This window comes from Haplochromis burtoni, unplaced genomic scaffold (genome assembly GCF_018398535.1).
Source record: "Haplochromis burtoni strain Fernald_Lab_line unplaced genomic scaffold, NCSU_Asbu1 Contig_433, whole genome shotgun sequence".
Taxonomy (NCBI): Eukaryota; Metazoa; Chordata; class Actinopteri; order Cichliformes; family Cichlidae; genus Haplochromis; species Haplochromis burtoni.
Window position 1 is genome coordinate 269,985 of NW_024582794.1, and position 15,319 is coordinate 285,303.

Here is a 15,319-nt window from a genome sequence, read left to right on the forward strand (position 1 = left end):
CCGCTCGAGTCTTTCCTCCAACTCGGGCCATCTCGCCTTATGTCCGCGGAAACTCAGCTGCGTCTTCTTGATCTGCCGGAGCTTGTTTTCCAGCTTCCTCAGCGTAGCTGATGGCCTTCAGTTTAAACTGTGCTTCATAAGCGTGTCTCTTTGCCATTTTCAGGGTTGTTAAAACAACGATGTTCTGCATAATGCACATACCTGTCCTTTTATATACAATCAACGCCCACACTTCACCCTTTAGCGTTCTCATGGTGTTCTCTACTACGTCCTCCTTACAACACACAGGGCGCACTGCGCTATAGGGCGCGCCGCACTTTTTGAAGAAAATCTAAGACTTTTATGTGCGCCTTATAGTCGCGAAAATACGGTAGCTTTGTAACTGTGTAGAAACGTTTAAGTCAAATTTCTTGACATTGTTTCCTTTTTACTCTTCCAGGAGTTTGAGCTGAGGAAGCATGCACGCCAAGAGGGACGTCGCTATTGTGATCCCGTTGTTCTGACTTACCAGGCTGAACGTATGCCAGAGCAGATCAGGCTAAAGGTGAGGTCACTGTAACATGCTAGTTTATCTTAAAACGCACGATTAACAATGGAAACCTGCCCTGAATTTGTATTAATTTGAAGAGATGCAACAAAAAGAACTCATAGTCTGTGGATACAGTCTCTGAGTAACGGTGTGCCTGTGCTGCAGGTGGGAGGCGTGGACCCTAAGCAGCTGGCTGTGTATGAGGAGTTTGCTAGAAACGTTCCAGGTTTCTTGCCAAGTAATGACCTTTCCCAACCAACTGGCTTCTTGGCTCAGCCCATGAAGGTACGTTTATTTTCAGGGACCCACGCACTCATCCCAAACACAAGAGCTGAATGCTGCAAAGTACCACAGTGTTACAGAACTGATAACCTGTTTAGAAGTTTGTCCTGCAGGTTAGAGTAGCATGGAGAGATCATCATTTATGAATATTCAGTGGATGAGTTGCTCAGAAAGCAACATTTAACTAAATACTTCTTGTGTTGCCGCATTTAACTCAAACTTTTTTTTCCCCATGTTATCTCAGCAACAGGCATGGGCGACGGATGATGTTGCTCAGATCTATGATAAGTGCATAGCAGACCTGGAGCAGCATCTTCATGCCATCCCTCCAGCGCTTGCCATGAACCCTCTTACCCAGGCCTTGCGGAGCTTGCTGGAAGCTGTGGCTCTGGCTAGAAACTCCAGGGATGGCATTGCGGCACTTGGCTTGCTGCAGAAGGTGGGATAATTAAATGTTGCTGGTTTAGTTTTGGCTCGTAGACGTCTTCCGCACAGTAGCTTCTCCTTTTGTGCGTACTTAGAAGCAGTTTATAGAACTGATGTAGTTTTGTCTTCAACAATCGGTGTTAGACAGGTCAGGTCTTAATGCTCATTCCATCCTCCAGGCTGTTGAAGGTCTTCTGGATGCTACAAGTGGCGCCGATGCCGACTTGCTGCTTCGCTACAGGGAGTGCCACCTGTTGGTGCTTAAAGCCCTGCAGGATGGACGTGCCTATGGCCCACAGTGGTGCAATAAGCAGATCACCAGGTGCGTCTATGTTGGAACAGTTTTTGTACAGAATGGGATATCCTGCACCATCTTAAAAGCTAACATTTTCCATGAATCTGTTAAATTTAGTGTCTCTGACTTGCTTCATGTTCGCAGGTGTCTGATTGAATGCCGTGACGAATACAAGTACAACGTCGAGGCGGTGGAGCTTTTGATCAGGAACCATCTTGTAAATATGCAGCAGTATGACCTGCACCTAGCACAGGTACACACTTTTCTACTTCTGTGGGTAGCGTCTTTGTCTGTTCACTGCCATTAACTGGTCTTCACATCTGTTCTGTAAGTTGGTGAAATAAAACTTCTGGAGGCATAAAGATGCTTTTTCTGATTGAATCAGTTTCCTTTGCTGTTGGTTGCTCTGTCAATGTGTTTTTAAATTAACAAAATGTTTTCCCCTCCTCCCTCCAGTCAATGGAAAATGGACTGCACTACATGGCGGTTGCATTTGCCATGCAGTTGGTGAAGCTGCTGCTGGTGGATGAACGCAGTGTGAGCCACGTCACAGAAGCTGACCTCTTCCACACAATTGAGACTTTGATGAGGACCTGTGCGCACTCCAGAGCTAATGCACCTGAGGGGTAATGAACCACAGCAGTTTTAATTCATTAGAAGTGGAATGATTATAGCTACAATCTGAGGCTGGAGATTAACCTTCAGGGCTGCTTTACAGCTCCATTGGCCAGTTTTATGACGCTAGACGGTAATGTTTCCTTTGCTCTGTGATGGCATTTGTTCACTGCGCTTACATGTGTTTGATGTTCAGTGATCTGAACATGTGTTTGTGGTCTGCTCGTCTGAGGTGGCAGACCCTAGCTTGACCTTTGCTCTGATGGCATGAATAGTTCTGGAGGTGTAGTGTGCTGAGACCTGATTCCTACGCCCTCTACCACCTCGTTTCCAGGCTTCCCCAGTTGATGGATGTGGTTCGCTCCAACTATGAAGCCATGATTGACCGGGCCCACGGTGGACCCAACTTCATGATGCACTCTGGGATTTCACAGGCATCAGAATATGATGATCCTCCAGGCTTGAGGGAGAAAGCGGAGTACCTCCTGAGGGAATGGGTCAACCTGTATCACTCCGCTGCTGCTGGCAGGGATAGCACCAAAGCTTTCTCTGCCTTTGTTGGCCAGGTTTTTATCAGCATTTATTAGTTAATGGGAATGATTAAAAAGTAGTACTGTTACTAATGTTTGCATCCCCGTTTTCTTTTTCCTAGATGCACCAGCAGGGAATTCTGAAGACTGATGACCTGATCACTCGCTTCTTCCGGCTGTGCACAGAAATGTGTGTGGAGATTAGCTATCGGGCACAAGCTGAACAACAGCACAACCCAGCAGCCAGTGCAGCCATCATCAGAGCCAAATGTTACCACAACCTGGATGCCTTTGTGAGGCTCATAGCCCTGCTGGTGAAACACTCTGGAGAGGCCACCAACACAGTGACAAAAATCAACCTCCTCAACAAGGTGCACCCACGTCACACTGAATATTTTTCTGATATATCATTTATAGCCCAGTTTCACTCATTTTCATTATGGTATAACCTTAATATCTCCACAGGTGCTCGGTATTGTAGTTGGCGTGTTGATCCAGGACCACGATGTTCGTCAGACTGAATTCCAGCAGCTGCCGTATCACCGCATTTTCATCATGCTGCTGCTGGAGCTCAACGCCCCTGAACATGTCCTGGAAACCATCAACTTCCAGACACTCACTGCCTTCTGGTAAGTAGTCGCTTTTTCTGAAGGGCCTCGTCCTGCTGAGAAACTGTAGTTCGGCAAGTTCTAGTGATGTTTTCTTCGGTCCATGTGGTCGTCCAACGTTTGCCTTTATCTGCAGCAATACCTTCCACATCCTGAGACCCACCAAAGCACCTGGGTTTGTGTACGCCTGGCTGGAACTGATTTCTCATCGCATCTTCATTGCCAGGATGCTTGCACACACCCCGCAGCAGAAGGTCTTTAAGGAGAAATAAATAACATCACATGGCTGTTTTTGTTTGAATAGTTTTTGAATATTTGTTCTAAACCGATGCTGTCCTCTAGGGTTGGCCCATGTACGCACAACTGTTGATTGATCTTTTCAAGTACCTGGCCCCTTTCCTGAGGAACGTAGAGCTCAACAAACCTATGCAAATCCTCTACAAGGTGATCTTTCAGGGTCATTTTAATCAATATCCTGGCTTTTAAGTGTTAATGTTGCTCTTGAAGCAAGGAGTATTTTGAGTGATGTGTAGAAAACGTCTGCTGTTCTGATGATCCGTTCAGGGCACGCTGCGAGTGCTCCTGGTTCTGCTTCACGACTTCCCAGAGTTTCTGTGCGATTACCATTATGGCTTCTGTGACGTCATCCCACCCAACTGCATCCAGCTCCGCAACCTCATCCTCAGTGCCTTTCCACGCAACATGAGGCTTCCTGACCCTTTCACACCCAACCTGAAGGTTCGATTAGCGCTTTGGTGTGAATCGTGGATATGAGCCAAGTTGGTTCGAGACCGAAAGATGTAATAGGCCTGTCCTTTATCGATTCCTGCCGCAGGTGGACATGCTGAGCGAGATCAACATCGCTCCACGGATTCTCACAAACTTCACAGGCGTGATGCCGTCACAGTTCAAAAAGGATCTGGACTCGTATCTGAAGACGCGCTCCCCTGTGACGTTCCTGTCGGAGCTCCGTAGTAACCTGCAGGTAGGCTTGTTGTCCGTTTACTTTAAATCAGGAGGAAGAGAAGCACAAAGGTGTGACGAGCTTGTGGCGTCTTTTGTCTCCCAGGTGTCTAATGAACCAGGAAACCGCTACAACATCCAGCTGATCAATGCTCTAGTGTTGTATGTGGGGACACAGGCAATCGCTCACATCCACAATAAGGGCAGCACCCCCTCCATGAGCACCATCACCCACTCCGCTCACATGGACATCTTCCAGAATCTGGCTGTGGACCTGGACACTGAGGGTAGGCTAGCAGCATTAAATTAAGGTCTTTTCATAGACATTTAGACACTACTCCTTAGAAACCAACTGTGTTTAAAGCTCTTTTCACCCAAATAACGAATGTCTTTGCTGGCTCTTGGTAGTGCAGACGGAGCTGGATTTTTAGGTGTTGAGCATCTGACCTTAAGCAAATCATCAGGCTTCTGATTTTGTCTTTTTCCAGGGCGTTACCTGTTCTTGAATGCGATCGCCAATCAGCTGCGTTACCCCAACAGTCACACTCACTACTTCAGCTGCACGATGCTCTATCTGTTTGCCGAGGCCAACACTGAGGCCATCCAGGAGCAGATCACCAGGTGAGACCGATCCGAGGTCCAGACGATGTCGTTGAGCGTCGTCTACGAATACTTGGTTAACATTTCCTCCTTGTTCTTTAGGGTTCTGTTGGAGAGGCTGATAGTGAACAGGCCTCACCCGTGGGGTCTCCTCATCACCTTCATCGAGCTGATCAAGAATCCTGCCTTCAAGTTCTGGAGCCACGACTTTGTGCACTGTGCGCCCGAGATTGAAAAGTATGTTGCCTGTTTGATATGCGATGTCTGGGAGCAGCTGTTGTTGTGGCGCCTTAAACCGACGCTGTCTTTTCCTCCCGTCTCTCCTCAGGCTGTTTCAGTCTGTCGCCCAGTGCTGCATGGGACAGAAGCAGGCCCAGCAGGTGATGGAGGGCACCGGTGCCAGTTAGCCTGTGTACCAGCCAGCTCGTAGCCCCCCGGAGAGATGCTGTGGCCTTGATCCACCCCCCTCACCACCCCACACATACACACCTCCCTCTTTACTGTTGGCACTGGATAAACTGGCAACCACAGTCATTTGGACTGTGGATGAAAGGACTACTGCTCACGGATCTAGTTAGGTTTTTTTCCCTCCCCCTTTTTTGTCATATCCCTTTGGAGTTGAGATGAGATGGATCGGGACATGCTGTTTAATATACTTTTTTTGACGCTTTGATGTAAATATTGGAAAAAAAAAAAAAGGGGAGAATAGGGGAGTAGACAAGTGGAAAGCAATGCACATGTCAAATAAAATGTACCTTGACATGTAAAGACATGTAAACATATTTTCACTCACTACCAAAGTCCTCTGTTTGCTTCCCTCCCACACATCCTTTTTTTCCTGGCTTTTTTGTTGTTGTTTTTCTTCAGCGGCTGAACGGTAGAGTGACGAGAAAAGCTGCCTACTTTCATTTGATTCCTTTTATCTCCAAGTGGGACAGAAAGATGTAGTTCTCCCATGTGGGGTGGGGGTCTACTCCTGGTGTGTTGGTGGAGAACGTTTGCTGATGGTTTGTCCATTTGAAACTGGCTCTGGAAGTCTCTCCCTGGCACGTGTAAAATTATGCAGTGATGGAAACCTTGTATCTTGACAAATTTGTATAAAGATCCAAATTGAAGAACAACAATAGAAGGACCAATACAGCCCATTTTGTAACATTTTGAATGTTTTGTAAATGTATTGGTCCATGTGTTGTATTTTGTAGTCCTTTCTAGTTTGCCTTTAGTTCTTGCTACTTAACTGCAGTATGCATACATACAGTAAATAAAGCATTCAAACTGCTATTTCATCTGTCTTCTTTCAGGACTGCATGACTAAGATTAACAAAGTGGGACTAACTGTATTAGCAGTAATAAGTTTTCAAGCATGTTAGTTTTTAAATATTAGGAAGCCAGAAAAATGGACTCTTTGAACCAAATGCTTTTTGTAGTGAGCGAGTTTCTGGCCGTCTGTTTGCTAAAGAGTGACCAGAGTTCATTTAAATTTGAACTGTTGTCCAGAAAACATTTGGCTTATTCATATGGGCAGTTAGTAATTTCAGTTAAGCATAAAGGTCTTTGCTTTGTAGCCGGGCTTCTTGGTTGGCGCACTCTCAGTCCAAATACTTCACTGTAGACGGTGATGCTGGTGCAGCAGCAGTTTATAGTGGAGTCTTTGGAGTTGTTTCTAAACATCATAACCGGTTTCCTCACATCTGAGGGCAACCGTTTGGGTTTGAACTGATCATCTAGGGATCTGCAGATGTTTAGGTGATGGTTTAAAGAGAACTTCTCAGTTGGAGAAGGTCCTTGGACTTGGTATTGGTCAATCTGATGTCAAATCCTGTATATGCTGCCAAAGAGAAACTACCAGTTGTAGACGATCACGATTGTTAATGAGGCTTGGCTGTGTCACGTTAAGACGGCACCACTTGAACAGATTTAAGTATATGAGCACTGCTCAAAAGATCAAACACTTCTTAAGCATCAAGTCAAAACTTCTGGGAAGTTAAGTTATCGAACAGGGTTGAAAATCAGTTTCAGCTGCTTTAGTCTTAAAGTTAACAACAGGTCCAGATAGGGCTGTGCAATATGACCAAAATCTCATATCCTGATTTAAGACATGTATCGTCCTGACGATATAAATCACAAATGTAACATTTTCTGTAAAGTCTGTGAATCTCGGGCAGCTCGACTTGTGTGAAGTGTTTCCAGCTGGCGTCCTTTACCTGGAGTCGAGTGTTTTAACAGATCAGGAAACTACATTTTTAGACACAAGTTGTAACGGCCGACATTTTCTTTCAAAGTTTGAGTCTAAGGTTTTTGTTTTTTTTTTAGCACCTGACGGCTTTTTTTGCTTCTCATCCGTAAACTCTCCGCATACTTTCACGTGATTCAGTTTCTTTTGAAAAGTCTCAACAGGATCGTGAGCTTTATGGTGAAAGGTTTACGTCAAAAAAAGAGCCACGCGATGGTTTTACTGTCGTTGTTGCTAACGACAACACGTAAAAACAGGCGCTTATCCGTCCGTAGTGTGGTTATATTAAATATAAGAGAAAAAGAGAACTTTAAGAAATTAATATAGCCGCTACAGTGACATCAGAACGGTGAAAAACTATTGCCGTAAACAGTTTGTTTCGTGGTGTCGTAAAATAAACGATAGCTGTTTTTATATCGTCATCCGATATGTATCGTTATATCGAACAGCCCTAAGTCCAGAGGTAACAATGAGCCAATGCCCGAAACAGGAATGATTTCACACAACGGTGGGGAACTCCAGGCCTCGGGGCCGGTGTCCTGCAGGTTTTAGATCTCAGCCTGGGTCAACACATCTGAATCACATGATGAGTTCATTCCCAGGCCTCTGGAGAACTTCATGTTGAGGAGGTCATTTAGCCATTTAAATCAGTTGTGTTGGATCAAGGACACCGGCCCTCGATGCCTGGAGTTCGTCACCACTGATTTTACAGGTCGAGGCCACTGACATTTATTTTTTTGACCAGTTCAACATTTGGCTCAGATCAGTATGCCTAACAGACATCTGGACCCAAGATAGCACATCAATACATGCTGATGCCAGAAGGTTTGCTGTTCCCAGCACCATCTGAAGAGAGTGAGAGGAGAAATGACCTCCACCAGAATGTTCCTGACCAAACAATCAGAAACAGACCTGCGGGTGGCTGGAGAGTATACCAGAACCGGTTGTTTCTTTGATTTTTCTGATGAGGATAAGACATATTTGAGCCTCAGGGGTTTGGAGAAAATCCAAAATAACTTTTTAAACTAATTCCAGATGTATGCTGTACCGTGACACGACATTCATGGTTAGAGCCTGGTCAGTTCTCACTGTAATAGTTTTACTACATTTTCCTTCACTGGACAGTGAAGTCAGTGTTGGTGGGAGCGAGTCCGAGTTAAAGCGGCTCACGTTCTGTATATTAATACTTGATTTTGTTTTTGCGAGATGTTCTGATGAAATGTGAAATCTCAATATTAATAGTGAAGAAAACAGTCCAAAAAAGCCCCAAACCATCTTGTAAGACATTTGTTTTATTAACCGTGTCATCTAAAAACGATGGCGCACACATACGATTAAAAACCTCGGCTGCGGTTCCCGTCAGAGCCGAACTCATGACTTGGTTAGCTCCATGAGTCCATGCAGGATGCTCTTCTGTCCATAGCGTACTTGCAGCGCCTTCCACTGCCTGCAGCTCAGTCCCGCGAGTGCCGCCTTATCCTCCATTAACGCCCGGTCGACATCCATGACTTTTTCCTCGTCCTCTCCGTCTCCGTAGGACCTCAATGTCAGATGGGCCGCCTCATAAATCAGTTGTTTCCATGAAGCCTTTAACTCGGAAAGACCCTCGTTGGAAAGCGCCAGGGATATCTTCTCATCATCCTCGTCGTCTTCTTCCCATCCTTCGTTGTCTTTAAACTCTGAAAGCTCTTCCTTTGACATGCACAGCACCTGAAAACAAAGTCAATCAGCAAACCCTCGTATCTCAAACGGCGCTGCTTCAAGTGTTTGTCCCGACTGTTGTCATAAGTAAAAACAGACGATAACTAGCGCTGTTTTTACGTGCTCCCTCACCTTGAGCGCCGTATAGAGCTCTGTGTCTGTAAGGCAGCCTTGTTTACCAAAGACGAAGGCTGCTTCCTCTTCCGTCATCTGACACAACACCCCCCACTGCTCCTCAACCAGCTGCCGGTCCAGATCCGACTGAGCACCTGGGAGGGAAAATGAGGGATGTCGTTCACACCGTCACGTCACAACGCTTTGAAACAAATGCGGCTGTTATCGTTCACCTCGTGCGGCAGCTTCGTAGAGTTTAGCGACGGGGATGTCGGCAGTGTCGTTGCTGTTGCTGGAACACGGCTCGGTGAAGCCGTACATGTGAAGCAGCTGCCAGTTGGCCATCTGCCCGTACGTGTTAAACACCTCCTGGCCTTTATGAATAGGGCGCACGCAGACCATCTTCAAGCTATCCTGAAAAAATGTTGCGCAAATTCATTGTTCAAAACTAAAATGTGGAAACACAGCGACTCTATTCTACGCTTTCCTGATGAGTTCATGACCACAATCCCTCGTTTCAAGCTAATTTTATACATCATGGCCATATTACTGTCCAAGCATACACAGACAGGTGCTGTACGAGTGTTTCGCCACCTCTTGCTTGTCTTGGACATCAAAAACTAATGGGGGGCATCACGCTGGCTTCTCCCATCTTTTATCTACAGTATATGATTTTCAAAGGTGCAAAGCTGCCACAACAGATGTTTCTCCTCACTTGTGTGAACTCCAGATTAGCATTGTGATTGGACACATGGTTAAGCATGTCAGCCATGGGAACCATCACTGGTGGGTTGGGAGGCTTCTCCTCATCCTCATCGTCATCCTCCTCATCTTGTGGCTCTTGGAAACTGCAGACGAATGGAGAGACGGGATGGGAAAGAAGAAACAAACACACATACTCGTGCACTGCTGTAACTGTCTTATGTATTTATGCATGCTAACCTGTAGGCCATGACAAAGGCCACAAGCTGTGTGTACAAGTCCAGAGTGTGTGTGCCGGGGTTCCAGAGGTCAGGATGTCTGGTCATGAATGGCAGGACCACATCTGTGTACTCCCGCTGGATGTTAGCCAGGTCCCTGTCCACTGCCTCCGGCACACCTGTTCCCTTCAAGAGGCTGCCTCGCTCCTCTTTAGACCTGAAAGGATGGACAGCTCAAATGTTTTCCTCCTCTTTCCCATAAGAGAGGAAATAAAATATTAATTTAACACCATTTCATGTAGTATAATTTAGAAAGACTAAACAAAGATACAGTCACTTTCTTTCAATAATTACCTGCAGGGTAAATATTGAAATAAGATCAGGCCAATTAAACAAAGGCAAATTAGCGGCTCAAAAATTGGCACATGCAGTTAGGAAGGACAGACATTTGGACCTGGTGTGTGTGGCTCAGAGAAAATCTTTAGCAAAAAAAGAAATTACATGGACATTGCTCTGTGTGCTCACTGCTGAGAAGAGACGTTTTAATTACACCGATCTGTGCAGAAATGTGACTAAGCTCAGTTTCAACAAAATATTAGAAGAACAGAAAGGAAAGGGATTCTGCTCTTTCATTAAGTGAGCTATTTAAACAGGTTTGGAAACAAATAACAACTCCAGCGAGCACGCCGATGTACGCGTCATCGTACCAGGGAAGTAACACCACACCTCTGGATAGGATGGGAGCCGAAGCGTGTTCCTCACCAGAACATGGGATGATCCAGTGTTTTGAAGTCTGTCCACAAAGAGAGGTAGGCTTTCCAGTGGGACTGTGAGGATGTGTATTCATACAGCAGAGCCAGCAGCAGGGGAACCCAACCCGACGAGCTCTGCAGAGTCGACTGCTCTGTGAAGGAAAAGGGAGAAAGTTACAAACTGAGGGATGCAGGCAGGCAGCATCTTTGCAGCGTTGCACGTCACCTTTTTCCAGCAAGGTAGAAACTTTGGTTGTTCCCTGATGGAGGAGAGCTGATCTGGGGATGGTGAACAAAACCTCCCCGTCCTCTATGTCATCCTTGGCCAGCATCCCGTACTCGGCCACGGTCCCCTCTTTACTCACGCACACCTACAGGTACAAACGTCAGTCCTAAACCAGGTCTTAGTGCTGACTAAGAAGCTGTAAATGCAGTCGCCGTAACAAACCTTACTGCTGAGCTCCAGGCCGACTCCGTCACACCACTGTAAAAAGCTCTGCAGAGGGCTCAGCTCTGAGCCATCCTCCACCTGTCAGCGCAGAAACATCAGCAGGCACGTGTTATCTAATGCTATCGTGCACGTGGTTTCACGCGCTTCTAAAACGAAGCCACGTGATTACAGTTAGAAGAAGGTAACTGTGTTCCTTGCATCAATGCTAAGTGATAAAGTGAGCTGAATGGCGGCACGTTGTAAGTAGCAGATCACGATCGACTGCGTAAACCCAGCGTGTGCACCACAGCATGTTACACGTACACAGAAACACGCGGCGTCGTGTTTGCTGCTGAAAAACAAACCGGATCAAACTGTTACCTTGGCTCGTTTCGCTCTTGCTGCCATCCCGCAGAAGTACACTCGAAGCTAACTCGAGCATGCGCACTGTGAAACATGTGCAGGTTAAGTTTGGCCCACGCGGTGACTCGTAGTACGAGAAGTGCGGAAGTGAGAGGCTTGTGAAATGGGACGGTCTAGCCTTCGTCGCGCTGTTCAGGTTGCCTAGCAACCATGATACTAACCGCGAGAAACGTTTCATACAGCTTTGTGTGACAGAAACGAAGGAGAAAAAAATGTGTTTTGGTCATTCATCATCACTTTGATTAGCTGAGTATCTGAGGCTGAGACCACGGGACTGTAAAACATGATTGTTGGGCTTCATTTCTGTACTGAACAGTCATTTAAGATTAGCTGGTAAATAGGGTTGCCAACTCCCTGAAAAATAAATAAGGGACACCTCGTGGCCAGGGCCGGGCGACCCAGTTGTCTTCACCCTTCCCAGTGTGGTGAATTTTCTAGCTCTTTTTTTGTGTGTGAAATTATTTTTAACCATTTGACTTGAAGTTGATTTAAGCAGATGCATATTCTTTGTGATATGACCATATGGGAAGCAAATGATCATTTAGCCATTTATTTTTAGCTCAAAATGACAACATTAACACAGTAAAACAGGTCTCTTTCTTAAACAGAAGCCTGTCATGCTTAACTTTTGAGAATATAAGTAAATCTTTCTTTAAAAGAACTCTGTCCTGCTTAACTTAAAATTATATAAATTAATAGAAAGCAATAGAACGAAATATATTCTTGTAACAGTGCACATTTAGTGCATTTAGTACAATTGGCTTCAGTTGAGGTATTATTTCAGCTTTTCTAATGCTAATCAGCTGCTCCCGTGATTCATAACTCATCATCATTATTAAAATATGTATTACTTTTATGTATTAGTCATCTATTTGTTGTAATCATCTATCCTTGCAGTTGTTTATTACACAAAATAAGTTATATTATCACACTTCTGGCCACATAGCGCTGATATTCACTGCACATGCCCATATTAACTTTTTCCAGCCAGGTGTTTTCGTTTTCCCATTCTTCCCTTTCTCTGAGGGGAACAAACATTGCTGCTCTAACGCTGGGCTCACACTGTGCGGTTTTAGGCCCATTTTGAGCCGATTTTTGAGTCGTGCGACCGTTTTGGTGATCGGCCCGATTTTGGCCTTCATCGTGCGTCGTGTAGTATATGTGGGGTAACGAGAAGTGATTAACACCTCGAGCAGCTCCCGATCATCAATCGCTCGTGAGGGTGTCACCACAGGCGCTCACACTGCTCACGCGCAAACACGTAAACGTCGGTGAAAAAGACGGAGCAGCGCGGCTGTGCAGCGTGTGATCTGGACACAAGCGATGGAGGCACAACTTGTAGAACTTTGGAAAGCTCATCCGAGCCTTTTCGATGTGGCCTCACAAAATTATCACGACCACAACAACCGTGAAAATAGTTGGATGGACATCGCTGCTCAATCACAGCTGCCTGATCATGTTTTTCATTAGAAATTTAGCAAAGTTGATGGTGGTGGCGTGTCTGTGTGAGTGAAAGACAGAGACAGAGATTTTCTGTTATAACCTTCATGTTATGGAGGCACAGTGTGAGCACTCAGGTCGCATCAGAGCATCGAGACCTGCATCGTGACCTATGAACTTCTAACCCTGCGAGTCAATCGTGCAGTTTGAGCAGGAGCTGAATAACGCGACTGAAAAAATCGCGCAGTGTGAGCCCAGCTTTAGGTGTACTGTCATCTGAGACTTGCACCGCAGTGTGGGCGTTTGTTTCCCTGTTGGCCATGCTTCTCGTTGTGGTCATCTGTTGTCTTCCGGTATTTTCTCCGTAAGCGACCTTTCCTCGACCAATGAGAGGAGCGGTAATCGAATTGTCACAAGTGTGCTGTCAGCTCATTGGTCACAAAGCAGGAGAGGGGCTGGGTATTATGTTTTCAAACAAAGCGTTAATTCCATTAACATTTATAGACTATTTTGATTCCCACTGTATTACGGGACAAAGTGCGTCCCTTATTAGCTCAATACGGGACGTGTACTTTTGTTTCGAAATACGGGACGATTCCGTTTTTTAAGGGACTGTTGGCAACCCTATTGGTAAATAACAATTAGCTAATCTTGTTCATGAGACTATCATCTCACTGTGGTAATGTAAATATAATATGGCCAATATTATAGTATTGTCAGGATTATTATGAGATATATCTCTATCTATCTATCTATAGATAGATTTAAATATGCTTTAAGTTAACGCTGAAAGTACAAACGTCACTAATGTCACACAACTTTGCCGACATGTGGCCAAAGCAATGTTCTAATGTTCTTTGTTATTAAACATTCGCACATAAATAAGTGACATCATATTCAGTACTTACTTAAAGTTTACTCTTCGGGCGCCCCTCATCCGCCGTTTTTTTTCGGCAAAATTATCCACACTAGTGATGGTAAATTTGATTCTTTTTACTGAGTCGAGTGTTAATGAGTCACTCACCAAAGTGAATCGGGTGTTTTGAGTCACTGAGTCAGTTGATCGGAGAGTGCAAAAATTTTACATTTTCACTCAAACTTAATTTGTTTCCCTTTTCATGTAAATCCCACTGCTAAGATGAATGATTAAAAAAAACAACTACTATTTTATAGAGAAAAAAAAGAGCAAAAACATTTCTAAAATTAAGCAATTTCCTATCAAAATTGCTTAATAAACATTTATTTTGTTTATTTGTATTTTATTAGTATTTTCCTTAAGTGTGTCAAATATATATTTTCTCATCTAAATGTCCACTGCGCTGTCAGTCGGGGGGCGGTAATGCGCCTTAACATTGGTTGCCAACAGTGTTGGGACTAACGCGTTATTAAGTAATGCGTTACAGTAACTACGTTATTATTGTGGTAACGAGCACGGTAACTAGTTATTATGCCAAAACTGTCTGTCAAGAAATCTAGTAGCCAGTTACACAGCGAGGTGCTGATCCCCAGCAGATCCAGTTTGTGAATGAGTTGCTGGGGAATGATGATGCTGAAGGCTGAACTGAAGTTTATGAACAGCACTCTGACATATGAGTCTCTAGTGTTGAGATGTGAGGGCTGAGTGAGGGGCAGTTGAAATTCCATCATCACTTGAGCGTTTTGACGAAAGCAATAATTTGATTTGATGCATGACTAACCGTTCAAAGCACTTCATAATGATGGAGGTGAGTTTGACAGGACGGTAGTCCTTAAAGCAGGAGGTAGATGACTTCTTGGGTACAGTAATGATGGTGGAGGCTTTGAGGCATGTGGGAACGACGGCCTGACCCTAGTGATGTGTTAAAGATGTCTGTGAAGACATTTGTGAGTTCCACAGCATAGTCCGTCAGTGCTTGTCCAAGGATGTTATCAGGACCTGGAGCTTTGCGTGTACTGATTTTGGCAAGGGATCTCCACACACTGTCTGGGGATTGTGTCACCACGGTCTGTAGAGTGGGCTTGTAGTCTGTGATGGTTTGTATTCCTTGCCACTGCCTCCAAGTATTTCTGCTGTCGCTGAAGCTTTGCTGTAGCTGATGCCACGTGACAGGTTTGCCCTTGCTGTTCTTAGACTCACCTAATTCCCGGCTCTGAAGGCTTGCATTTTTCAACCTTAGGAGCATTTAAACCTGACCTGTGAGCCATGGTTTCTGATTGGCCCGGACAGTGATAGTCCTGGTCTCTGTGACATCATCGATGCATTTTGGGATGTAGGCAGTAACAGTTTCTGTATATTCCTGAAAGTCTGTGGTGTTGTCGTGTGTGGCAGCCTGTGGTGGAAAAGCAGTCTTGCAGTGCCTCTGAGGACCCTTCTGGCCACACCTGTACCTGCTTACGAACTGGTTTGGTGACTTTGACCAGGGGCCTGTGGGAACCCATGGCACACCTAGATTTCTGCCTGTACTGACCCTTATGCAAA

General features: G+C 45.2%; 2 protein-coding genes across 10 annotated transcripts in view; one reads left to right on the top strand and one right to left on the bottom strand.

Annotated features, from left to right (window-relative positions):
• cnot1 (CCR4-NOT transcription complex, subunit 1) overlaps positions 1–6,129 on the top strand; it is a 30,477-nt gene extending 24,348 nt beyond the window's left edge. For all 9 annotated transcript variants that reach the window (XM_042213299.1, XM_042213303.1, XM_042213302.1 and 6 more), the window contains exons 33-49: positions 440–544; positions 695–814; positions 1,056–1,250; positions 1,417–1,559; positions 1,677–1,785; positions 1,989–2,158; positions 2,482–2,713; positions 2,800–3,048; positions 3,143–3,306; positions 3,422–3,539; positions 3,628–3,729; positions 3,850–4,023; positions 4,121–4,270; positions 4,355–4,535; positions 4,737–4,869; positions 4,951–5,085; positions 5,177–6,129. In XM_042213299.1, coding sequence (XP_042069233.1) covers positions 440–544; positions 695–814; positions 1,056–1,250; positions 1,417–1,559; positions 1,677–1,785; positions 1,989–2,158; positions 2,482–2,713; positions 2,800–3,048; positions 3,143–3,306; positions 3,422–3,539; positions 3,628–3,729; positions 3,850–4,023; positions 4,121–4,270; positions 4,355–4,535; positions 4,737–4,869; positions 4,951–5,085; positions 5,177–5,255 — 2,559 coding nt within the window. In that variant the 3' untranslated portion in view covers positions 5,256–6,129. The remainder of the gene's footprint in view (positions 1–439; positions 545–694; positions 815–1,055; positions 1,251–1,416; positions 1,560–1,676; positions 1,786–1,988; positions 2,159–2,481; positions 2,714–2,799; positions 3,049–3,142; positions 3,307–3,421; positions 3,540–3,627; positions 3,730–3,849; positions 4,024–4,120; positions 4,271–4,354; positions 4,536–4,736; positions 4,870–4,950; positions 5,086–5,176) is intronic.
• A 2,228-nt stretch (positions 6,130–8,357) lies between these two features.
• setd6 (SET domain containing 6, protein lysine methyltransferase) lies at positions 8,358–11,490 on the bottom strand. The gene is made up of 9 exons (XM_005945061.3): positions 11,380–11,490; positions 11,017–11,097; positions 10,795–10,939; positions 10,579–10,720; positions 9,839–10,033; positions 9,612–9,744; positions 9,130–9,310; positions 8,915–9,051; positions 8,358–8,791 (listed from the first exon to the last, which is right to left on the bottom strand). Exons 1-9 carry the CDS (start codon positions 11,404–11,406, stop codon positions 8,453–8,455), a joined length of 1,380 nt encoding a protein of 459 aa, XP_005945123.1. The 5' UTR covers positions 11,407–11,490; the 3' UTR covers positions 8,358–8,452.
• Positions 11,491–15,319: the final 3,829 nt, after the last annotated feature.